The sequence below is a fragment of the Anser brachyrhynchus genome, assembly GCF_964034855.1.
Source record: "Anser brachyrhynchus genome assembly, chromosome: Z".
NCBI classification, from domain to species: domain Eukaryota; kingdom Metazoa; phylum Chordata; class Aves; order Anseriformes; family Anatidae; genus Anser; species Anser brachyrhynchus.
Genome location: NC_137697.1, coordinates 18,996,860 through 19,021,632, shown reverse-complemented (window position 1 = coordinate 19,021,632; position 24,773 = coordinate 18,996,860). Strand labels below are relative to the sequence as shown.

At 43.1% G+C, this 24,773-nt stretch overlaps 1 protein-coding gene across 3 annotated transcripts; it reads left to right on the top strand.

The window, feature by feature from the left end:
- The first annotated feature begins 264 nt into the window (after positions 1-264).
- On the top strand, positions 265-24,093 carry LOC308185748 (uncharacterized protein). Of its 3 annotated transcripts, XM_080574284.1 has the most exons (4): positions 265-455; positions 12,472-12,505; positions 16,142-16,211; positions 19,168-24,093. In XM_080574284.1, exons 1-4 carry the CDS (start codon positions 282-284, stop codon positions 19,178-19,180), a joined length of 291 nt encoding a protein of 96 aa, XP_080430410.1. In that variant the 5' UTR covers positions 265-281; the 3' UTR covers positions 19,181-24,093. The 3 variants fall into 3 exon arrangements, with proteins under 3 accessions (XP_080430410.1, XP_080430409.1, XP_080430408.1); XM_080574283.1 differs by lacking the exons at positions 16,142-16,211; positions 19,168-24,093 and adding an exon at positions 13,668-15,725; XM_080574282.1 differs by lacking the exons at positions 265-455; positions 16,142-16,211; positions 19,168-24,093 and adding an exon at positions 13,668-15,729 and having other exon boundaries at positions 12,335-12,505.
- The last annotated feature ends 680 nt before the right edge of the window (positions 24,094-24,773 follow it).

Below are 24,773 nucleotides of genomic sequence, written 5' to 3'. Positions count from 1 at the left end.
GAAAATGAACCTAACTGCCAAGCAGAGTTGTTTTGCTGCAAAAAGTTTCTGCAACACATGGGATAAGAAGCTACAGTACACTTTCCAAAGCTTTGTAACGCTACAAAAGTGGAAGATTAAAAGTCAGAAATTGAAATGGCATAAATGCATACTCCAATGGAATAAGGAGGTGGTATTGTTTAGCTTATTACTCACTTCTGGTTTTGTGCTTTTGCTAAACAATAGTGTAATTGCTTCCTTAAAGGCCTTTGCAAATTGCCTGTACCATTGAAGAGCAGGGGATGGAAAGCATTAAGAAAAGAACCCTGAGAGGAACTTCAAGGTGTTATTCCAAGCTCTCTGGCTGTCTCAGTGTAATCTATTGCAAACAAAGCACTGCTGCAAGACATGATGACTCTTCAAACTGTCCTGTGAAAGGAGCCAATGTAAATGAACACAGTGGGCCAAACTCAAAGGTATGCTTGAAATAACCAAGTTTACCCTGTCTCTTTCACATGTGGCTGTATAAAACTGAGTATCAAACTCCTTTGATTACTAGCAAGTAACTTGAAGCTCCTACATATCACCTGAATTCAGCCAAATCCATCTAACTGCATATAAGGTTCTTTCATAACACTCCTGCTACCTGTGTTAACATGTCAAGTATTGTTCTTTGAATGGCAGGCACCAGCCACAGTGTTTTTCTTTTTCTTTCTTTCTTTCCTTCTTCTTCCTTCCTTCCTTCCTTCCTTCTTCCTTCCTTCCTTCCTTCCTTCCTTCCTCCTTCCTCCTTCCTTCCTTCCTTCCTTCCTTCCTTCCTTCCTTCCTTCCTTCCTTCCTTCTTCTTCTTTCTTTTTCTTTCTTTCTTTCTTCTTTCTTTCTTTCTTTCTTTCTTTCTTTCTTTCTTTCTTTCTTTCTTTCTTTCTTTCTTTCTTTCTTTCTTTCTTTTCTTTCTTTCTTTCTTTCTTTCTTTCTTTCTTTCTTTCTTTCTTTCTTTCTTTCTTTCTTTCTTTCTTTCTTTCTTTCTTTCTTTCTTTCTTTCTTTCTCCTTCCTTCCTTCCTTCCTTCCTTCCTTCCTTCCTTCCTTCCTTCCTTCCTTCCTTCCTTCCTTCCTTCCTTCCTTCATCCTTCTTCCTTCCTTCCTTCCTTCCTTCCTTCCTTCCTTCCTTCCTTCCTTCCTCTCTCTCTCTCTCTCTCTCTCTCTCTCTCTCTCTCTCTCTCTCTCTCTATTCTCTCTCTTTCTCTCTCTCTTTCTCTCTTTCTCTCTTTCGTTTCCTGCCAGGGCTGCTCAAAGCTAACCTCAGCAGGTGAAAGCATTCTTCTCTCTTTGAGATCATAGTAACACACTTCTGCTGACAGTGAGGCAAACACAGTTTGCTTGCAGGGTGTTTTCTTTTCTACCATGATGAGAAAATGCCAACACTACCAACATGTTGAAGTACACTCAGATGGGGCACAAAATTGCTTGCGTTTGCTTTGCTTTTGTATGTGCATTATTGTTTTGCCAGCAGTGCTACAAGTAACAAGGTACTTGTGGCAGTTCCTGTTTACCCCATTTTCAAGTAAGCCCTGATGTTCCTGTAAGACAGTTTTTTTAATGAGGTGGTTCTGGTCTGCCTTTGAGAAGTGTGGGAAAAGCATGCGGTAGGAGGCATTTGTGACCTTCAGCTCCATGAGGAGCAGATCTCAGAGACCACTGACGGCATGAGGCTTCTTGGCACCACAGCCAGGCTCAGCTCTGCCATGAGCCATGCCTACTTGTGGGCCACGCTGCCAATATATATTGTTATTGTGTAGGTAACCCAATGATTCTGCAGGCAGAGTACAGAACAGGAAGAATCCTTTCTGCTTTGATCCCAGATTTCTTGTGGCCCAAAGAAAAAGTGTTTCCCTTAGTTTTTTAATAGCCTTCTGAATCATAGAATCATAGAATTATTAAGGTTGGAAAAGACCTCCAAGATCATCTGGTCCAACCATCCACCTAGCACTAATGTCACCCACTAAACCATGCCCTAAACGCCAGGCCCAACCTTTCCTTAAGCACCCCCAGGGACGGTGACTCCACCATTTACTCCCTGCAAGAACTGCAAGGACTAAACAAACCTGGTTTTCATTGACGTTCAACTGCTTATGTCTACCATGCAGAGATGTTTTTTGAGATAGGTAGAGCCAGCTATGTGAGCTGATGGCATCTTCAATGGGGATAAGCAAGTACATCTGCTATTCCTACATGTTGCATGCCAGCATAGGCCCATTCTATAATACCTTGTTGTTCCAGAAACCCCTAAAACTATCAAGGCAAATATTCCAACTAAAGCAGCCCTCTCACTGCAGGTACATCCTCAGCAAGCCCAGAATTCCCTTCAGGTTAGGGTACTTGCCTAAGCATTTCCAGGGTATCAGTATCAGGTTTCCTTCAGCAAGATGATTAATTATATGAGATGAAAGCAGGGGAAACACTGAAGCGGGAAAGCAAGTGAAGGCATGCAAAGGTGCAGATCACAGCAAATTCACAGTAGGTGCATATGCAGAGCCTAATGGGCAAAGCAAGACTATGTATAATGTAGAGCTATAACTAGGAAAAAAATAAAAACAGCAACAACATCAACAACAAAAATGCCACAAGAGCATGCACATTATGACCAATCAGATTCCCACACAAGACTAATTTCTCTGTCCTTAAATCTTTTACAAACTGGTACCAATAAGCAATGGTGTATATGTGCTGAACATTAATATTTTTATTTAATCCAAGTCCAAAGTCAACAGTTAGCCAAACAATGAGCAAGTCAAACAGTCTGCATAGGAGGCCTCTGAGATTTAGACTGCAAGAACCGCTACCCAGTGTGAACTCCATGGTCCAGAGCCCCCCTTGTCAAGGTGCCAGACACTACTGACAGCTGTCCTCAGGGGAAACGTAGGGAAGAATTGCTCATCATGTCTGTATCTTACCCAGTCGTCTGAAGGTAAAGGCAGCCTTTTCCCCAAGCGGGGTGCCTGGCCAGTGCTAGCACCGGCTACCAATAAACCCACTGCGGGTGCACAAAATTTAAAACATGAGACCTTTGCTGTTCAGTATAGGAGAGCACAGCAAAAACATCCCAGAGATGTCATGACAAAATGCAGATTAATATGTAGAGTTTTAGTCAACTCCTGGTCCACGCTGGATTGTAATACAATTTACAACACAGGCAGATGTGGGAACAAATGCAGAGATGTGCATCTGCACAAACACATAGTGAATGATATTACCTGCATGGCAAATGCTGCTAATTTAAGACAAGACCTAGTAAATGAGTGAACAAAGGAATCAGAGAAAACAGGCGAAAGATTAAAGTAGTAGTGATAGAGAAATTATTCTTGCAAAAGTTAGCACGTGTGTGTATGGGTATTTGGCAACACTTTGTGTTTTAATTGTATTCAAATTTGTCAAATAAGTTAATAAAAAAAAGGTAGTAATGCCTCTTATCTTCTAAGTAGACATTTGCAGTTGACAATCTTCTGTAAGCTTTGCAGCAAGAGCAGTCTTTAAAGAAAGGTCTGAGATCATAGAGAAAAGCCTTAAATGACACCTTTGGAAAGCTGTGGATTCAAAAAACAAAGAAAGTGAAGAAAACTTGAAGATTTCTTTTGGGCAACAGGACAAATGGATGCTGGAAGCTGATGTCGCTACAGAAGTGGGAAGACACACATACTAATAGAGGAACTGCCTGAGCTCTTGCACTATGAGTGGTATTAAAGGTAACCTCAGAAAATTTGATCTTGGGAAGCCATGTGAGAGTCACAAAGAGGTTTATTTGCTCAGAAAGACAAATCTGTAATCGTAGAATGGTTTGGATTGGAAGAGATCTTAAAGATCACCCAGTTCCAACCCCCTCTGGGACACTCCCACCAGACCAGGTTGCCCAAAGCCCCATCCAGCCTGGCCTTGAGCACTTCCAGGGATGGGGCATCCACAGCTTCTCTGGGCAGGCTGTTCCAGTGACTCACCACCCTCTGAGTAAAGAATTTCCTCCTAACATCTAATCTAAACCTACCCTGTTTTAGCCACTCCCCCTTGCCCTATCCCCACACTCCCTGACCAAGAGTCCCTGCCCAGCTTTCCTGTAGGCCCCCTTTAGGTGCTGGAAGGCCTCATTGGAGCCTTCTCCAGGCTGAACAGCCCCAGCTCTCTCAGCCTGTCCTCATAGGAGAGGTGCTCGAAGATGATCTCAGAAACACTTCTTCAAGTGTCTGATGTGGTTTTTAGATCCCCAGCATAATGCTGTAGTGGGCAAGTGTGAAGATGAAGATCTGAAAGTTTTAGAAATATGAACATAAGAAGAGAGCTGAATGTTGATGATGGTATGTAGGAGTGAACGTCAGCACTTTCACACTGCTTAGAAGTTAAAGTGAGTGGAAGGAACATCGTGAATCTATCAACAGTTAAAGAGGAGGAACAGAAAAATTAAGAGGCAAGTAAAAGGACTGAGCTTTGACAGTACTAGGTCATATCTTCAAAGCATGTTTACTGGTGAAATTTCACTGATGTCAGCACAGCTCATGTCATTTTACAGAAGCTGAGGATCTTAAACTACCTAATTTAGGTTAGAAAGTGGAGACTGTGAGGACAGAGAAAAGCTGTAACTGCTTGCCAGCGCAAGCTGTGGCCTCCCCAACATGTGAGGTCTTAGTGCAAGCTAGACAAACTAGGGCCAGGAGTGACAGATATAGATGTAGCTCAGCCTGCCATGGGGCAGAAGGCTGGACAGAAATTCCTTTTCATGTAGTTTGAAGAAACTGGGTACGAATGGGCTGAGGAGATGGCTGCTCAGTTAAGCACCAGATGCCTCGAGCCCTGCTCTTTCCAAGCACAGCATGGATACTTTAGGCCAAAGCTATTGCAAGGCTAAAGCCAGTGACCTGAACAAGTTCTCCTGTCCTTTTGATATTGCCCTGTGGAACTCTATTCTCCTGCCTGCATTTTGCCCCACAGTGAATAAAAGCTGATAGCAAAATCCTTTACTCTCACTGGAGACTAAAATCTTTCAGCAAACAAAGAGACAATCTAGATGAATTAGACTGCCAACAACTCAAAACAATTTCTTGTGGCTGGGAAGTTACATTTGAGACTGACTGGAAAAGCAAATGTGACAGAGAGTAGAACAATAGCCACATTCAAATGCAAGTCCACCAGTTGCATCCCCTGATGCAAGTAGGTTTGTGAAGGGCTTCTTTCAAAGGTACTTTGCACACACACACATCATTTGGAGGTGGCATTAGCATTCACGTGGAACGGATTTTTTTTAATACAAGGAATTTGTATTGCTTCAGATAAATCCAATTCTTTTTACAAAGCAATAGAAAGCAAGCTGCTTTTCTGAGAGAACATCTGTTTAGCCTGAATGGTACTGCTGGTTCCAAGTAAATTGTGAGGACTAGAGGGGGAATAAAAAAGCTTAATATTTTATATACATGCACAAGTTCAGACACATGCAGTTCAGAATAGGTATTTGGATTGCTAACATAACTTCGTCCCAATTCTAACAATAAAATATTTGTACCAAGTTGTCAAAGTATAAAATACACACCCTGCAGAAAAATTCTGTTACCAAGGGCAGTGAAGGCGGATGTTGAGGAAGTAACTTGGAGAAAAAAGGAAGACAGCCAGTTTTCTGCATTGATTTATTCTGTTTGACTGCCTTTATTTTGAGGGATCCTGACCATACAGGCCTGGTTTTACTGCGTATTTCCTTCATCATAAAAACACATACAAAGAGCCACAAAGGTTTGAGCCATGAAGGTCATAACAGGGTCGAACACTCCACAGAGATGCGGGGGTTTTCCGATCCAGGATTTTGCTCTCTTCAATTTCACACAGAACAGATAGGCTTGGGTTCCAGGCCTGACTTTATTCACTTTCAGGGGAGTCTTTGGTTGAGTGGTTTTCTTGTAGTGCCTTCTTCCAGGATATCCCCAAAAGAAATTTGTGCAAGGTAGGGTGCATCAGAAATAAAAGAAAACAGAAAACCTTATCAAATATTTGTATACAAAAGATTTAGTTCAAACTGAAATTTATCAGTGTGTACAGTTCAGATCTTCATTACCAAAATTGTTTTTGTCTGACAAGTTTCCCAGCTTTATTCTGACCAGTCCAAGTCTGGGCAAAAGAAGAGAACACAACTACATGTATGAGTAGATGGGGCTCCTACACGACAGCCACATGTAATTTCCCAGTTGAGTGTCTAAGTGAACAGTTAAACTCTATATACATGGTGGAAAATAGGAAATTAAGTAACAGGCTGGGAGGGTTTGGTGGAGGAACAGGGTAGCCCTGTGCTCCGTATGGCTCTGGGGTATTGGCAATTTCCCAGAGAGCTCGGGCGGGCAGAGACATTCCCTTTGTGTAACGAGTCCAATAGCTGGACCAGAGAGGCCAGTGCATGCTGCCCCTTTCTCCCTGTTTTTACTTGGTGTATACTTTGGGCCCCGGTTCTCTTGCCTGTGACTGTGCCAACAGCCCACACCCCTGCTGGGCATATAGTGTGTAAACCTGGTGGTGGGCATGTCATAGCCAGGGATCGTGCCTGCTGCTTGGAGAGCTGCTCTCACTCACTTGCGCCAGCAAAGAGTCCTTCACACACCCTCAGCCCCATTCATCCTGGCAATTCCCTCCTCAGCCAGGGACACATACATGATTTCCTCAAGTTGCAGGAGGACAAAAATGCTTTCAAAAATTCTGGCTGAGGTGTCAAGTAGGTAAGAGGACCATTCCTTATGGCTGATAGTCCTGATCTCTCCAAACAGCAATGGGAAGAGAGAACAGCACAACCTAGCCTACAAGGGTGGTGCCTGAGGGTATTTTCCATCTCAGACACTCTTCCACATCTGCTCAGCATTCATTGCTGTACCAGAGTGAGCTTACAAGGGCAGTGAAGAAGAAGGTTTGTTTGGGTTTGCTCACTTTGCTTGGGCAGTGCAGCACAGTAGTAACATCTCCCTTCCCTGCAAGTCTCCACCAATGCTGACCTCAAGTCCCCACCACATGCTTCTCACAACAAGCACAAATTAACCAGTGTGGAAGGAATGTTAAATATCAGGAGGTCTTGTAGGATAGCAGTTCATGCACAAAGTAAGAAAAACCATGAAAAAAATGAAAAAAAAAAGAGATTCCCTGCCTTCAGTAGAGCGTTACTCAGCCATAAGTTATGCACTTCTGAGCTTCTTCCTGCACCTCTGCCAAGACTCTGAGAGAGGAAAAATCAGGACAGATACGTGAAAAAAGTAAATAATAATATTACAAAAAGGAAAAAGACTAGCATGTCTTAGATCAACCTGAACCCCCCACTCTGATGTATATCTGTCTGACGTTTCACCAGTGACTGCAACAGAAACTGTGTGCTTAAACTGTATTTCAAAAATTGCTAGTCCCAGAGCATCTCCATGTTCTCCCCTCCTCTTGTCCTGTTGTGTAACTGTATGTCAGGCCAGGAACCAGAGCTGACATCACATCGCAGAGGACTGCCCTGTGTCTTGCATAACCTTAACAGGACAGCCACTTAGAAAGTGTTTATGTGCCATTAGAGAGGATGCTCTTCTAGCCACTCCACTGCACTAGGGGAGCTGAGTTGCTGTAGACCAGGCATGAGTATTAATTGCATTTGCATTGCTTACATCCACCACAGGCTATTGCAGTGGGCCCTGACACTTCAGGTCCTGGTCCCATCCGTCCAGGAGCAAAGCTCTAGCTGTGGTAAGCAATTGCAAATGATTGCAGCACGGTTGTGTTTCCCCACTGGAGATGTTGTGTTACCTCCAAATGGTTTGTGATTTTTGATCTTTTTGTGAAAAGATGCACAGTGGGCTGCAGGTAGTTTCAGGGTACTTGTCCAACGTTGTAAGGCTTAGGTCTCTGAATAACAACCTCCGTGGTGTGCTGATTGGGTCCAAAACCTCAAACATGCTTGTTCTTGCTGGCTGTTATCTATGTTGCAACAGGTGGTAGCAGACTACAGAAATGCAAGTGTGAGAGAACTAGACAGGAAGTAAAATGTATGTAAATCTGCTTGAAAAACATGTATTTTTTTCTCCCCATACCCAGTGTCATGCTCAGATCCACTTTCCTACCCTGTAATAGGCAGAGGCCACAAAAACCCTGAGCCTAGCACATGCTGCTTTCCCCAGCTTGCTGCTGGGTTTAGTCCTGAAGCCAAATTAAGAGCTGCCAGCCTGTATCTTCCCTTATCACTACCTTTCCCCTTGAAAGGAAAAAAGGGAAAGGATTCAGGATGTGGACATAGAAATAAAATACAGCAGAGGACTATGGTACTTTTACAATGCAGAAGGTGACACACAGCTTCCTCTAGCTCTGCTTTCAGGCTGACTCCTCCCTTCCTCTGTATTCTTCAAGGAAGATAGGACATTAATCAGGACCAAAAAAAAAAAAAAAAAGGGTAATAGAAGTAGCAGGGAGAATCCCTTGTTGCCCCACTGGCTGAAATAAGATTCATGTCTCTGCATCCTGCACTACAGCGTAGTATCCTTACACAGACAGAGATGAATTCATGCTAAACAATATCAAGATAAAAATGACTGTTTTTTTTCTTCTAAGTGTTGCATTATGTCCCTTTTTGTTTAGCAGAGTGGTGGTGTTATTTTTAAGGTATTAAACAAGATGTAACACTTCTTTGTCTCATTCCCTTCCTGTATTATATTTAAACAATTTCAAAGATGACAGCTACTAACATCCATTAAACGAAGATTTATTTTGGTAAATTTGTTCCTGCCATAATTATGCTGACAAGCCCTCAAAGGAAAGCTTGTTCCTAAAAATTTTGAGATACTTTGTACTATTAGGCTGGTTGAGAGAAATACTGCTTTGCTGCAGAAACCTTTCATACACTGCAAACTATGGTCATTCTGCTTCCATGTGACCCCAGAAATTCTCTCTTTCTTAACAGAGGAAGTTGGGGCAAAGAAAAATATTGAACCATATATTCTCCAGGATGTCCCTGCATTTACTCTTTTTTGGCCAGAATGCTTCTTTGGCAGCAGCAACAAAAATGCTTTTAAAATAGGTGAATTACCACACCACAAGAATCAGTTCACAGAAGAGCGATTTGCCCCACGGATCTTGATGATTTTGTAACCATCTGGGTCACTATAAAAGGTCATGCTACCAAAAAAGCCAAAGAAACCCAGAATAGCTTTGCCGTAAAGAGTTCCACCTTTAGCTGGTTACCCACAATGGTGTAAAGGATTTATGAGGGCATTAAATACCTAAACAAAGTACTCCAGGCTCCGTAATTTTCAAATAACAGCTGATTTTAATTTTTTCTTTGGCATCTATACACACATCCTATTGCAAGCTTGATTCATTTCTTTTCGCACTGGAAAAAATGTTAAAGCTGGAATGGGAAGTCAAGAATGTGGGAATTCATACATTGCGTGCATATGTGGTTTAGTGGTGTGTGCCATTTGTACACATCACTTACTGGGGAAGTTAAATCACTTTTGGATACAAATTTCAGCAACTGCTTCCAAAACTCCATAGCCTTCAAAACTTTGAAGTAACGTTCCCCACAACCTGTTATTGAAACAGCTCTTGCCAGCTCAAAGCAAGCACCATTTTCTGAAGCAGAGATTTTTCTTCTGCTGCTGTGCAGGCTGCAAAGTGACGCTCTTTACTTGCAGTTACAGACCAGCTCCCTCAAACTGGAACTGACTGTCTTCTTTCTGCTAGGAACACAGTGGCTCTTGTATATGGAAAATTTTTTGCCTATTTTTTTTTTTTTTTTAGTTCCCAGACTTCCTTCATCATCAGTAATGAAAATGAATGCAGTGCTCTTCCATGTGCAAACAGGACTTCATTCATTTATTTATGCAGTTATTAAGGAAGCCTCAGAGCTGTGGACATGCACACCAGGCTCTGACGATCTCAGTGAACTACTGTTCCTTTGTGGTGGGTGCCTAACGCAGTAGTGACACTGAATTTACATGACAAAGGAATTAAAAAATATCTTTACCACTGGCTTCCAGATGACTGGAGAGCAGGTTTCAATAAAAGGCAACATGACTCATGCACTAGTTTGCAAAATTGCCTTCCTTCGCTGGGAGGAACAGCTTTCTGTTGGCTCCTTATAGTCCTTTTCCTGCACTAGAGGACAGAACCTGGGCACCGCTATGTGCTGGGGGGCTGTGCCACCCTTCTGAATCTGCTCTGTCAGACGTGGGTCCACCACGCTTGTCCTGCATTTATGCTGCATAAATACACATGCAGTGCCCCAGGGATGCAGCACACAGCGCATCATCAGTATCGGCACAGCCTTGGTGTGGTGGGACCCCCTCGCTGGGGCAAGCTTGGGGGTGCTGAGTGCTCGGAGCAGGTTCTCCGGAGCTTGCTGAGCTTGCTGGTCCCCACAAAACACTTCTCCAGAGATGTTCCCACCAGCAACTCAGTGTGGCTCAATTAGTTTAAAATGTTATCTGCTTTCCCTCTGTTGCTATCAGTCTGGCTGTGTCCAGCCTCTCTGCCCAGGACTCCACAGCTCTTGCCAAACATGCAGGCTCTTTAGTGCGTTTCCCCTCGTTGCCATTATAAAAAATCCAGCTGATGCAAAGATTGCCTCTCCAGGGGAACTCATCTTTGCTCAGCAATCTTTGTCACTGTAACCTTCCCAATGGAGTTTAATTATGTGCTTGTGATTAAGCAATTATGCATTATCAGGAGCAGAGTAAATCAAGCCTTTTATCTCCACTAACAGGATATTTCCTGTGAGCCTTTCTGCCAAAAGAACCTGGGGAAGGGGGGGGGTGGGGGGGGGAGATGGGATGATTTTACATGTTATGTAAGCATGTTTATTTAGGGAGCCAGCAATGCTGCGCGCTGCATGCAGCCACGTCTGCTCCAGCTCCCGCCCAGCGTGGGACAGGGGACAGACCCCACGCTCCGTCCTGCCGTGCTTTTTCCTGCTCACCAGCAGCCACGCTGGTTTCAGAGGTGCCACAGGCTCGAGGAGAAGGCTCCTGGAGCCGCCTGGGAGTGCGGCCCGCTCTGAGGGCGCTGGGTGTGCAGCGGGGGGACCTCGGCGCTGCCGCACGCTTTGCGCTGCAGATGAAAGAGGAAGGAGGCCACCCGTACTCTGCCTCACTCTGTATTCAATTAGCTCGCTCACTGATGGGCTAGTGCTGCCGAGTGGATTTTCCCGCTGATTGATCTCTTAATGTAAATGAGCTCTGGTTTTAAACTCAAACCATACACGCTTCTTTCCCCCCGTGGAGCTGCTCTTCTCTCATACTCCGTGCAGAGGGTGCTTGCCCTCTTGCTAGGATGTGCCACACTGTCACACTCGAGGGCCTGCATTATCATTACTTGTATAAACAAACCTGAGATGGCCATTTGCCTCAAAATGTCCGTGTTTATTTATTCTTTTCCTCGTTTCTCCTCCTACAGTTGAGAAGATTCTGGAAGCTTGTCCCATACAGTTCTTTCCTCTTTTTCCTCCAGGCTTTTTGTGTAGGAATAATTAACTTTCATTCCGTAATAATATGTGTGAATGTTTTCCAAATATGTCCACATAAGCATGATCAGTCAATAGTAGTGATGTTTCAAAGAAATTGAGATTCCTTCAAGTATTATAAAATTTAAATAAATAAATAAAATTTAATTTTTATTTAAATAAAAAATAAAATAAAAAATAAAATTTAAAATTTAAATAAATAAATAAAATGTAAATTTTAAAAAGAGGCTGTCATTTTCTGAATACAATTTATACCTTTATTCTGGAACATACATCTTCTCTGTGACTGTATCTCTTCTTTGTCATTGACATGTCCCCTGTTGTCTTTCCAGACCTTGACCAGAACCTCTCCTTCTGTATTTGCACGAATAATTACTTAGTGCTTAATGACTCACTTCTCCAGAGCCAAAATGTCATCTGAACAGAGCCTTTGGGGTCTGGTCTGTTCTGTAAAAAAAAAGCAGTAAGTGTATTATAAGCCATTACTGGTGGCTAAGAGCTACTTGGAAACAATGCTTAGATACTTCTATACAATTCATTAGTGACAGCTATATCTAAGAAAATGAATCTGATGATAGGAATTCAGGCAGAATAAGCTTTGATGGAATTACACCCACCTCCCAAAGCAGACTGTACTTCACAACCCAAAATCTCTCCCCCAGAGTTTAATTTCTCTGTGCTTAGAGAAACAGAAGTGACTAGATAATGTGGTAGGAAGACACTGGTTCTGAATAGTCTTATACTTGACTTCAAAAAAAAAAAAAAAACAACAAAAAAAAGCAGTAAAAGACAAATGCAGCTTTTAGCAGCTTTTTAAACTTATAATTATAATAAAACTGAAAATTTCATTAGCCAAGTATGGTATTCCAGAACGCTATTTAACATCTAATCATATTCAAATAGGAACTTCATAATAAATATTTATGAAGACAGTGGCTCGTGACTTTTGAGATTATTTCTATTAAAAGTAACATAATAACTGTGTCTCTTTCAGTTTCTGCATGAAATCTGGCAAGAAAACCCCTCAGGTATGGTTGAAGATATTGCACTATCTTTCTGTCAAGTGTAAGTCCAGTCACATTTGGATACACAGTTTTTAAAGTAATAGTCAGGATCATTTAGATTAAAATTGTCCTTTGGTGAACTGCAAACTATTTATGTTAATTTGTACCTTGTTTTCTTTCACATAGCCAATGAGGATGATGGGAAATTGTGAAATAGTCCCAAATCAGGGAAAGGTAGGACAGTTTCTGGAATGATTTTTTGTAAATCTAATTTGTAGCTAGCAACAGACTGGAACTGATTTGCAGTGACTTCTGTAGTTTATTACAGACATTGGTGGTCACAGGCAGCATTGTGTCTTGTGCTCAGAGCTGCCTGCATCTCCCATGAAGCCTTTTCTATCATGCCTGGGGTACTGGTTCTTCAAGACATGACTTAGGAGCTTCTGCAAGTTTTGGGGGCAATGGGTCAGTCATCTGATTTTTATTTAGGACATCAATGTTGTGCCTGAATTTTTTCTTAAAGAACACTCAGAATTAAAGAAAGAAAAAATCCATTCTTTAGTATGATCCTAAGATACCTTGTGATAGAAATTATTGGGTTTCATTTAGAAATATCCTGCTGGTACTTTTGAGGCATCTGTAGAGATTTGGGATAGATGTGTGTCAACCAAAACTGGAAGGGGCACGGAGGACTGCTTGGTGCCAGTCAGCCTGGTGGGGCAGGACAATGGACATATTGATGCAGAGGACATCAGAGATACCAGCTCCTGTCCAGAGCCCTCCTCCACCCATTGCCTGTTCCCTGGAGATGAATATGAGCTTAATGGAAATGCATTTATCATGAGGAGATGGGGAGAGAAAGCCAGCTGGGAGCTAGGAAAAGGGAAATGTCCCCTGACCATGTAGTGGGGCAGTACCAGGGTCAGGCACTCTTTTGTCCCAGAGCTGACCCAACCCTCACTCATGATGTCCACCCCAGCCCTGCCACTGCTGCACTTCAGTACCCCCTCCTACTTTCCCTGGCCCTTAAGAACTGAGCTCATGGCTCCTCTGCAGCAGCTGGAAGGTGTCCCAGGACCTCGCGGACATCCCTGCTCCTCCTCAGTGACACCCGCCGCAGGGAGAAAAGTCATCAGAGTTGAAGAGTCAGCATCCACTGCGCTGAGCTGTTTGATTTCTTTTACAGCAGTGCTCATTCCCATGGCTTCAGTTTGCTCCCGCGGCCCGAAATAGCTGTGAGGCCACGCACTTAGTGTACATGGCAAAATGGCACCTTATCCTCAAGTACCCAGACTGAGATGCGTTTCTGAAGAATAAGGATGCTTGAGAACATGGCCGCAAGCTGTGACAGGCTGCCTGTGCTCTGCAGCCAGAGGTTAAGCCAGTTTTGTGCTTCCAATTGAGGATTTTTACCGAATTTTGAGGTAGAACAAGAAGCTTTTGTGCAGGAAACCCATGATGACATTCGTTAATGTCCAATGTGTGACCAAGAAGTCCTCTGGAAGCTGTCATCTTCTCCCTACAAAGGCTTTTGCCAACTGGTTAATTTTCATTATTCCAGATTTCAGAGCCTGTGGTCTGTTATCTGTTTGCTTGTTGGACTGTGGATGAAAAATCTGGGCTGTTTACAAACTGCTGGACATGCATGCAATGCCTCATCTAAACACAGAAACCACAGTACATCAATTCGCTCAAGGCCATTCACTTGCCCTTTGGAGGCATTTATTGCATCTTCTCATTTTTCTCTGTTTCCTTCCTCTTATAATTTGGATTCAAATATTTGCTTTGATACAAATATTTAAAGACACTTAGTTCTGCTGAAGTCTGGGAGCAGCAAAATCAACAAATGAGGGAAAAGCCTGAAGTGAATGGAAGAACAAAAACTCACATAAAACAGCCAAGAGATAATCACAACTGACTGTTTTTTTCTGCAGAGAGCAATGTTTCACCTTACAAAAAACAAAAGACAGTTGCAAATTTCCTTGCTGCTTTCAAGATAAGAAGAAAATTACAAATACTTCACTGAATAATAATAATGGAATTAGACACTTATCAAGGGCATATCTTCAGAAATTATCAAGAAAACACATTTAGAGGGACAGGAGTTCAAGAAAGCTTTTTGCAAAATAAAACGGCAATGTTATTAATTATAAGTTGTGCTATCAGTAAGATGTTGACCAGAAATAGTTGGACAATTCAGTGTGTTTATTATCCACTCTACCATGACTCATATACCACATTATCTTCTAGCAACAAATGATGAACACACCAGATTTTCTCAGGATCAATTATGTGTGTATTCCAGTGGAGAGGTTAGGGCAACATCTAGGAGAAGAGTGGTTGAGGGGTCAGATAAAAGACATACAGGAGCTTGTTTTTCCTTTCTTTTCTTTCTTTCTTCTTTCTCTTTCTTTCTTTCTTTCTTCCTTTCTCTTTCTCTTTCTTTTTCTTTCTTTCTTTCTTTCTTTCTTTCTTTCTTTCTTTCTTTCTTTCTTTCTTTCTTTCTTTCTTTCTTTCTTTCTTTCTTTCTTTCTTTCTTTCTTTCTTTCTTTCTTTCTTTCTTTCTTTTTCTTTCTTTCTTTCTTTCTTTCTTTCTTTCTTTCTTTCTTTCTTTCTTTCTTTCTTTCTTTCTTTCTTTCTTTCTTTTTCTTTCTTTCTTTCTTTCTTTCTTTCTTTCTTTCTTTCTTTCTTTCTTTCTTTCTTTCTTTCTTTTTCTTTCTTTCTCTTTCTTTCTTTCTTTCTTTCTTTCTTTCTTTCTTTCTTTCTTTCTTTCTTTTTCTTTCTTTCTCTTTCTTTCTTTCTTTCTTTCTTTCTTTCTTTCTTTTTCTTTCTTTCTTTTTCTTTCTTTCTCTTTCTTTCTTTCTTTCTTTCTTTCTTTCTTTCTTTCTTTCTTTCTTTCTTTCTTTCTCTCTTTTTCTTTCTTTCTCTTTCTTTCCTTCCTTCCTTCCTTCCTTCCTTCCTTCCTTCCTTCCTTCCTTCCTTCCTTCCTTCCTTCCTTCCTTCCTTCCTTCCTTCCTTCCTTCCTTCTTCCCTTCTTTCTTTCCTTCTTTCTTTCCTTCTTTCCTTCTTTCCTTCTTTCCTTCTTTCCTTCTTTCCTTCTGTCTTTGTCTTTCTGTCTTTCTGTCTTTCTGTCTGTCTTTCTGTCTGTCTTTCTGTCTTTCTGTCTTTCTGTTTGTCTTTCTTTCCCTAGTCTTATTCTGACCAAATTTCTATTTCTTTCTGATTGTTTCTTTTAAAGACTTTAGGGACATGCCACATGTTCAGTAGTTGAGAGATCAGAGGAAAGGATATCTGATTTTTGTGACAAAACTGTTTGTTCTGTGTTCAGAGCACCTTCAGGGGAGGCCAACCACTGTGATGGGCAAGTTTTATGTGAGATTTAACTTACATTTTTCCTGGCTGGGAGTAAATATGCCAAAATGGGATCTCTTATGTTTGAGAGTGGATCAATAAAATAATTTTATGGCTTTCAAAGGGATGATGCATCTGCTCCCATCTGGGCAACAATGTCCTGGCAACTTTAATATTTCATCAGAAGGGAGTGTGTATCTTCTGATGCTCTTGTGGGGTATGTCCAGTTTCCTGAGGACCTGTCACTATCACAAGGAAATCCTGGTGGAGGACAAAGTCTCCAAAATCTGCATCTCTTCTGTCCTGCAGGTGATAGAACTGGTGTAAGGGGAAGCCTGGGATGTCTTTTCCCCCTTTTTGGGATTGACTGGGGAGCAAGGTAATGGCAAGGACCAAAGTGCATCTTGCATTGACTTTTTGCTGTAGCCAGGATTGGGCTAAGACGGTCTTTGGGAAAAACAGTGCATGATGGTGCAGATAAGTCAGTGCTCTCTCATTTGAGAACACAAATTACAAGAAATTTAAAAAGAAGTAAGAGATGCTTTGGCTCAGATATACCAAATCATTTCATGTAGCTTGAAGAGATCAAACAAAATATTTTGCTATTTTGGCACCAATTATTTTGGCACTTCTAATTCCATTAAGAAGTTTGATTATCTGACTTCTTGTCCAGATACATGAAGAAAAATGAATGCTTTAGTATTGAAATTGTCATGTGTAGGTGTTGTGGTTTAACCCGGCCGGCAGCTAAACACCACACAGCCGTTCGCTCACCCTCCCCCCTCCCTCTCTGGGATAGGGGAGAGAAATGAGAAACTGAAGCCTGTGGATTGTGATAGAGACAGTTTATTAGGACAGAAAATATAATAATAATAATAATAGGTATAAAACAAGTGATGCACAATGCAATTGCTCACCACCCACTGACCGATGCCCAGCCTATCCCCGAGCAGCCGGCCCCCCACCCCGGCCAGCCACCCCTATATATTGTTTAGCATGACGCCATATGGTATGGAATACCCCTTTGGCCAGTTTGGGTCAGCTGTCCTGGGTCTGTCCCCTCCCAGCTCCTGCTGCACCCCTAGCCTGCCCGCTGGCAGGACAGAGCGAGAAGCTGAAAAGTCCTTGGCTTGGTGTAAGCACTGCTCTGCAACAGTTAAAATGTCAGTGTGTTATCAACATTGTTCTCATCCTAAATCCAAAACATAGCACCCTACCAGCTACTAGGAGGAAAATTAACTCTATCCTAGCTAAAACCAGGACAGTAGGAAGATATGATTTTGATCATCCCTACTGAATACAGTACTTGATGGAAAAAAATAAGGTGACATTTTTGTGCTGCCCCAAGAGATTGCAATTGCTTTGCTGTAACAGTTCTCCAAAGCAATGAGCTCTGGACTTTGTGCTTGTTGAGCAGTCCAGAGTTTTTATGCACAAACTTTTTCCCATCTTTCCCATGCCAAAAATACATGCTGGGATCCTCCTATCTGCGTCACACTCCTGTCTGCAGCTGGGGTCATGCTAGCTGGGGTCCCATCAGCCTTGTACATGGCAGAGAAATGTGGGCACAGCCAGATCCTTGGTGCTCACCTGAGAAAATTCAAAGCAAAGTTTAATAGCTGGATGGCAATAAGCTGTATTTAAGCCAGTGACCTACAAAGTGAAAGGCCCCATAAACCATTACTAATTTCCTGAATCATCTAGCCCTCTCATTATGAATATTCCCACGTGGCTTTAACAGCTTTTTGATTTTTGAGCAACACTGCAAAAAAAAAAATAATAATAAAAAAAAATTATTGCAGCTTTGTAGCACCAGCAGAAGCTCTCAGGGTCAAAAGCCCTTAACCAAACAGCCAAAGAACAAACGAACTGGATAATTTATACAGGATTTCTCTTTCAGTGTTTTTCTGACTCACAAAAGCTCCACTTAAGTTTGTTTTCTGTGTTGTACCTTGATTATCCAAACTTCCTGGGTACTAGATGTATGTTCCTTCTTGTTTGGAAGTGATAGCTTTTACTGAGCTCTCTCTACCACATTTATAGATCATTACCTAGCCAGATAAATGTGAATCCCTTTGCTCCAGTCACTGGCATGCAAAGCCTCTCCTTCAGAAAGAATAACTCAATTGTTAAGAAAAATGACAAGGATGCACAGCTTCATCACACACTTGCGATTTACTGTTATCTTGTCACAGAACTGTGTGGGAAAAGCAATCTCATGCCCTAGAGTTCAAATCTACAGCAGCACATTCAGGATGTCTGAGCTCTTGAGAGCATTTGCTGGTATAGTGAATTAAATTTAGAGCTGTGTAAATCCAGCTTTGGATTTAGATTTGTGAGATTCACCTTTGACCTGGCTCTGGATGGAGATTTGGATGCCTGTCTGGTGCAAATATGTGGTCAGTCTGCATTTTATGCTACCTTTCAGCACACCAAAGAATAGCATTTCTACAAGCCTGAAGAACACGTTACCTACTCACTACTCTTTTTTTGGTGTGACATCTGCTTACAGTTATAGTCCCTCTTTTCTGTAAAATTGGGTATCTGGGGTATCACAGAATCACAGAATTGTCTAGGTTGGAAGAGACCTCCAAGATCACCCAGTCCAACCTCTGACCTAACTAACAAGTCCTTCACTAAACCATATTGCTAAGCTCAACATATAAACATCTCTTAAATACCTCCAGGGATGGTGACTCAACCACTTCCCTGGGCAGCCCATTCCAATGCCTAACAACCCTTTCAGTAAAGAAGTTCTTCCTAATATCCAACCTAAACCTCCCCTGGTGCAGCTTTAGCCCATTCCCCCTCGTCCTGTCACCAGGCACATAGGAGAACAGACCAACCCCCACCTCGCTACAGCCTCCTTTAAGGTACCTGTAGAGCGCGATGAGGTCGCCCCTGAGCCTCCTCTTCTCCAGGCTGAACAAGCCCAGCTCCCTCAGCCGCTCCTCGTAAGACTTGTTCTCCAGACCCCTCACCAGCTTCATTGCCCTTCTCTGGACTCTCTCCAGCACCTCCATGTCCTCCTTGTAGTGAGGGGCCAAGGTAAGAATAAGGTAAGGTAAGAATAAGGTAAGGTAAGAATAAGGCAAGGTAAGAGGGGTAAGAATAATTTTAATTGAATGTCCTTGATGCAAGCAGCAAACTAGGATAATAACATCAAATATCGATATGTTCTACATAAAGATCTGAGTAAGCAGGTTAATGTACAGACTTAATGTAAACCTACTGACAGTCCGCAGTTCAGACAGCAAGAAAGATGTGAGTCATCAGGGAAGTTTGGGTTTGCATTGTCATATCTGTTGGGTTTTCCATTTGTTTCTTGAAAACAGGCAGGTTCATTGAAGAGAGAGATTCTGGCTATCCAGAAAGGCAGTGGAGAACAGTGTCTCAGCAAAGACCCTCCCAGGACATTTTAACAATTAAGAACCAGATGCCGCCTTGAGACAAGGGATGCCCTCATAGGCCAGACGAAACCAGCAGAACCGCTCTGTGGCCTCCATGTGGTCGGCACCCTCCAGCTCATCCTTCCGCCTGGTAATTAGCACCCAGACATGGGCACCTATGTCAAAAGCTGCATCTCTTTCCTAATCTCGTTTCAAAACACGCCACCACCTCAGCTGTCCAGACTTCCTGTGCTAATGGTTGCTGTGACGTGCATTCTCTCTTTGATCCCTTTTTGGGGACACCCTTCCATCTGCAGCAGTGATTATCCCGATCAGAACTTCCTGCTGAGGAAGTCCGTCTGCTAAAAGGAAGAGGCAGACAAATGGAAAGCCAGCCAAAGTCCTCACTGTGTTCAATGCAAACAGAGTAACACTACGCATGTTCAAAAAATCAAATTAAATAAAAAAGATTAAATGAAAGAAGACAAAGTGAAATAAAAGAAATAAGATATCCCAGAAGCTATTTCTGGCCTTCTAAGAAAGACAAGAAAGTAATAATGTAATTCCTCAGATTATATCTGCATCACAGACTGTGAGCAATAAATTCATCTGTTGAATCTCAGAGGAATGAAGATGAACTAGCAGTCTCTGATCTTGAAATGAGGATAAGCCCCTCAGAGCAAAACCTGAAAAGGGCACCCACTGCATGCAAATTTCTCAGACTCTGGGAAGCAAGAAGCACCTCCTGGAGGAGACCGGTGCCCGTCCCCCAGCTTTGTGCCCACCCTCCAGCTGCAGGATGTGTGTTCAGTGTGGCATCGGTGCTCCACGAGCCCAGGCATGTTGCTGCTGCCACCACTGTGGCCATCTTTTTTGGATTCATCTGTCATCGGCTTGTTCTTTGTCCCAGTTCTGAGCATGGCGGGTCCTGGTGGTGGCTTTGTGGTTGCATGGAGCATGAGCAGGCACTCGCAGCAGTGAAGGGGGCAGACCATTTTCCGTGCCTTCATCTGCTCAGACCCCACAGCCCCGACACGTGGACCTCTCACCCCTCAACACAAGGTCTTTTATTGACTGCTGCTTAGCCTGCACAATGCTACAATCTTGTTATTGCAATATTCTCTGCCTCATTATTTTAATACACTGTAATTATTAGGCTCTGGGTCAGGTTACAGTTAAACAAAAAGCACTGCAGCAATTGCCGGCAGATGCCCTATGCAGATCTTGCATGGAGGATCCACAGTGCTGCTTTCCCATGCACCATGACCCTGCAGGGTGCAATCTGCATATCTTGGAGGAACACAGCACAGGAAGGTGGTCATTAAGGGCCTGGTGATACACATAGATGTTTTGGCAGCTTTGCCACAGACAGAGAGTTCTGTGGATTCGCTGTAGCTGAAGATCTGGACCTGGTTCAGCCAGAAGGCAAGACAACGAAAAGGGAAAAACAAAAAGTGTGTGAGAAGAGCAGTTCAGTGAAATAATATTCTTCTCCACCTATGGCACACAAGGGACAACACCAAATTTGGGATCATGTTCCCTTCTCCCATTTCTCCCTTTCCCAAAATTGATGTGAGAGTGTGTCCCTCCGACCTGGGCAGGGAGGCAGAGTTGGAAAGGATATGGAAAACATTCTCTGGGCTGCACCAAATGAAAAACTGGAAGAAACATAAACATGTATCTTATTTCCCAGGCATTAGATGCTCACAGGGGCACCCCTACAGCTGTTGGTGGAAAGATAGCTTCTGGTGTGCTGAAAGCTACAGATGTTTGCATGAGCTCCCTATCTCTACCAAAAGCCCTTCTCCAGGGCTCTTGAGCCTGATTCTTCCATGTAACTGCTCCCTTCCCTAGGGATTTTCTGCCCTTCTTGTTCATGTAAACACTCTGGTGAGAGAGGAGAGAAAGGCTTCCAGAAGGTGGTAACCGCAACTCCTTCCTCTGTGGACTTACGGCTTCCCTCTGTCTTTCTCTTCCACCAGCCACACATTTCCATAAGGATTTGTATGGCCAGGGCTCTCTTCATGTCCAAGCCTAGTGTTGTAAAAGAAAGCAGACTAGGAAATCTCCTACTCAGAGCTCACTGGGAAGAGAAATCCATGCTGGGCAAGTTCAGAGCAGAGAATGATGTAGTTCACATAAAAATTGTGGAACTGAGTAAGAGTCAGGAATGGGCTTTGAATATCTCAATCACCAGCTAAAATGCCAAGAGCAATATGAAATAAAGCAACAACTGTGAAAATGAGAGGAAGCAAAGTACATTTTCCTTTCTTCCTGATAGACTCAGTTTTGGACTCTTCAGTGACAGTCTATTAATTTTCTGTGTGTTTTGGCATCAGAAGCCATATGAACACACACAGACATATATTCTGCTGAATCTTAAAACTTAGTTTTAATGTTAAAAAGTCAAGGGCTTTCACATCAACAGATCTTTGTACACACTGTAAAAATATAAATATTTTAAAACACCCTTTAAGCTGAGGCTATTACCATCCCCATCTGGATTCCCCACAGTGAGGCAGAAACACGAACACTCGTCGTCACACATCTGGCTGCGCCGAATCATCTTGCCAGAGGGGGCTTCTGGGGAGCAGGACGTATTCAGGCAGGACAGGGCCAACACAGCAGCTCTGCTGGGTGTTGGATTGTCACCCAGTGACCCACCCTTTACCAAGGTCCACGTGTTTTGTTTTTCTGGCATGGTACAACTGACCCTTAAACAAGCTCCCCAAAAGCTCTCTTTTTACGCACCGTGGTCTGAATCAAGGACATGACCGTACTTGAGATGGGCTTGTAGCTTCTTCAAAGATCCTTTTATTCAGCTTTGCTTCAGCTCAGGAATCCCACGGGCTTTCCCTCTGCCTTCCTCTCCGTGTTTGTCTCTTGGTTCGCTGAGAGGGCATAAGTCCTTACGTCTGTGCTCTTTTGTTCCTTCATTTGCTCTGCTGATCTGCACACCATCCTTCTTTGTTTGCTGAGGCAATTTCTTGCGCTTCCCTCAAAGCCTGCCTGCTGAGCTGATGCCACCGCCCGTGGAGCTCAGCCACCTCACCCCTGCGTTTGCGCCACGTGGCACAAAGAACAGCCAGCCCGACGCCTGAGACAGACACTTTCTGTCACTGTGGCTCTTGGGAGGCTGTGAGAGCTGCTCTTCCCACTGCCCAAGGCATCCACCCCGGGCACAGCTCGCCCAGCCTCAGCTAGCAGCCTTGCATAACGTCCCCGGAGTGTCATCAGGGCTGGGCTGTACCTGAGCTGAGCGGAGGAGACAGCGAGCCTGGCTGCGCCGTCAGGAGCAGGAGGTGAGAGCTCGCCTTGCAACGAGGTGCCCTTGCTCTGGACACGGTGTGCGGAAGGTAATGCAACCAAGAGTCACGCTGCAGATACACCCAAAGGCCTCGCTCAGTTATGGGCTAACCCCTGTCACGGCTCCCTAGCGGCCTGCAGACAGCAGTGAAGAGGCCTGCAGTCTGATGCTTCTTCCCGGCCGCACTGCCACTTGTCTGCAAGGGCTGACTGCGTTTAGATCCTATCATCAGGCCTTGATATGAAATAAGATTACTTCCCAAACTCACAGGGCAACCTGGGGAGGATCCTTTGTGCATAAGGGTCAATATGAAGAAGCAGCAGAGATCGGAGCTTTTTTGGGGAAACAAAAGGTTTCTTGTATTATACTCCTCAAGTCTGAACAGACATGCATGCATTCCAAAGCGACACAAAAAGAGAAATTCACAGAGTGCATAACTAGATGTCCCACCTTTTATTTTATTTCATTTTAATTTGTTTCATTTGGTGCAGGCAGAGTAGCTATCCACAAGGCAGTCCCTGTGTCTGACAGGCAGCGCGGGACTGGATGTCACAGAGGGCAGAGGTGGGCACCCCCAAGAAGCACATCCCTCCTCCCGGGGCTGGTGGGACCCTCTGCCCACACTGCCCGGCTGCCTTCTTGGGGGCTGGCATCACTCTGGAGGAGTGGCACCATCACAGAGGGCATTCAGAGGGAGGCCCAGCCTCCCCCTTGTGCAATTACTGCGGGTGGTTTGCACAGAAGTATGCTTTTCTTTCTACAAGCAAAGACATGAAAACAACCATCAAAGTAGAAATATAGTCCAGAGTAAATACAAGTAATTTCCAGTTGGAGCAGTGCTGTGTTTATCTATCTTTCATACATGTGGAACAGGTGAGTTTACGGCTTTGCTTTATCAGCTAAAAAACTCTGTTCAAAAAGTTGCTTCCAACCTCCTGAGTCTCATAAAGATATGTTTCATGCCTATTTTCCATCCTTTTTTTACTACCTGCTTTATACAAGGCCATTGTACAGCCATAATCAGTCATATTTCTTATTGCCTATTTCCCTATATAAATTCCCACATACAAAAAGCCTTAATATGAACCACAATATATGCTTATTTACTACAAAATTAATCTTTGAAATATGTAGCTGTGACTTCCAGCTACTGCAAAACGTGTCACCAGCTCTGCCAGTTCTTACGTCCGCCTGTTCAACCCATGAAGCTGGGGATGTTTCAGGATCTGTCAGACCTGCTCAATAAACTATGCTGATCTTTTCATCTTCTCGATTTCCTGAGTCATCTCAGCTCTGGACCTCAGCTGCCATATGGAGTCCTGCTTTGTGAAACAATCTAAAACACACTTTCAGCTCGTAAATGTGTTTGTGTTTATAACTACAAAGGATACTTCCTGGCTGTTCAGTAGGGCTTTTTTTTTTTTTTTTTTTTAATGTATATGTATATGAATTAAAATGTCAAGTTACTTGGTATGTTATTGTGCTTATACCAGCTTGATTGTCATGCAATTTCTTATGAATAATAAAGAAACTGCTGCTTTAAACAGAATGCAGATCCTGATTCTCAACTAGAAATTGCTTTTACTCTCTTGTTTTCTAGACAGCATTTTGCTGAATATATTTTCCTGATGCTTTGAAGAGAAATTCTAAAATCTTAACAATGTGTGCTACCGTATCACACTGAGTTAAAAAAAAAAAAAAAAAAAAGCACCTGAAAAGTGATGTGTCTCAATCTCAGCATCATTTTCATACAGGAATTTTATTTTTTCTTAGACTCCACCTTTTTTTGCATCTTTCAGCAACACTGAAATGCTGTTTTTCATTAGTTAACTATAGCTGCTTGCACACTGGTGCTTCAGAGTGGGGCGGGAAACCACATATGCGGTGCTTGCAAATCTCAGTGACTTTGTGGCTTGGACTTCAGTGAATAATTGAAAATTGCACATACTCAAGGCTGACATATTGTATCTCTTCCAAAAATATTTCAGGACTTTTTATGTTGCAGCTCTGAGAGACTCAGTTAATTTTCTCTATTCTGATATACATGTCAGAGTTTATGAAAAACGGAGAAAGGCAAAGTCAGTGGGTCTGAGCTAGTCTGTACTATACACAGGACAATACAGGCCCTTAAAATCTTGACCTGTGATGATGGAAGGAGGCTGCGGGCTCTTCCTGCTGCCCCCAGCCCAGCTTTCACCATAGCTTGCTCTGGCTGAGGCCACAGAGCAGCACAGTGCAGGACCAG

Coding starts and splice junctions, on each gene's coding strand:
- LOC308185748 (XM_080574282.1), top strand. CDS start 14,704: ATGACTCATATACCACATTATCTTCTAGCAACAAATGATGAACACACC.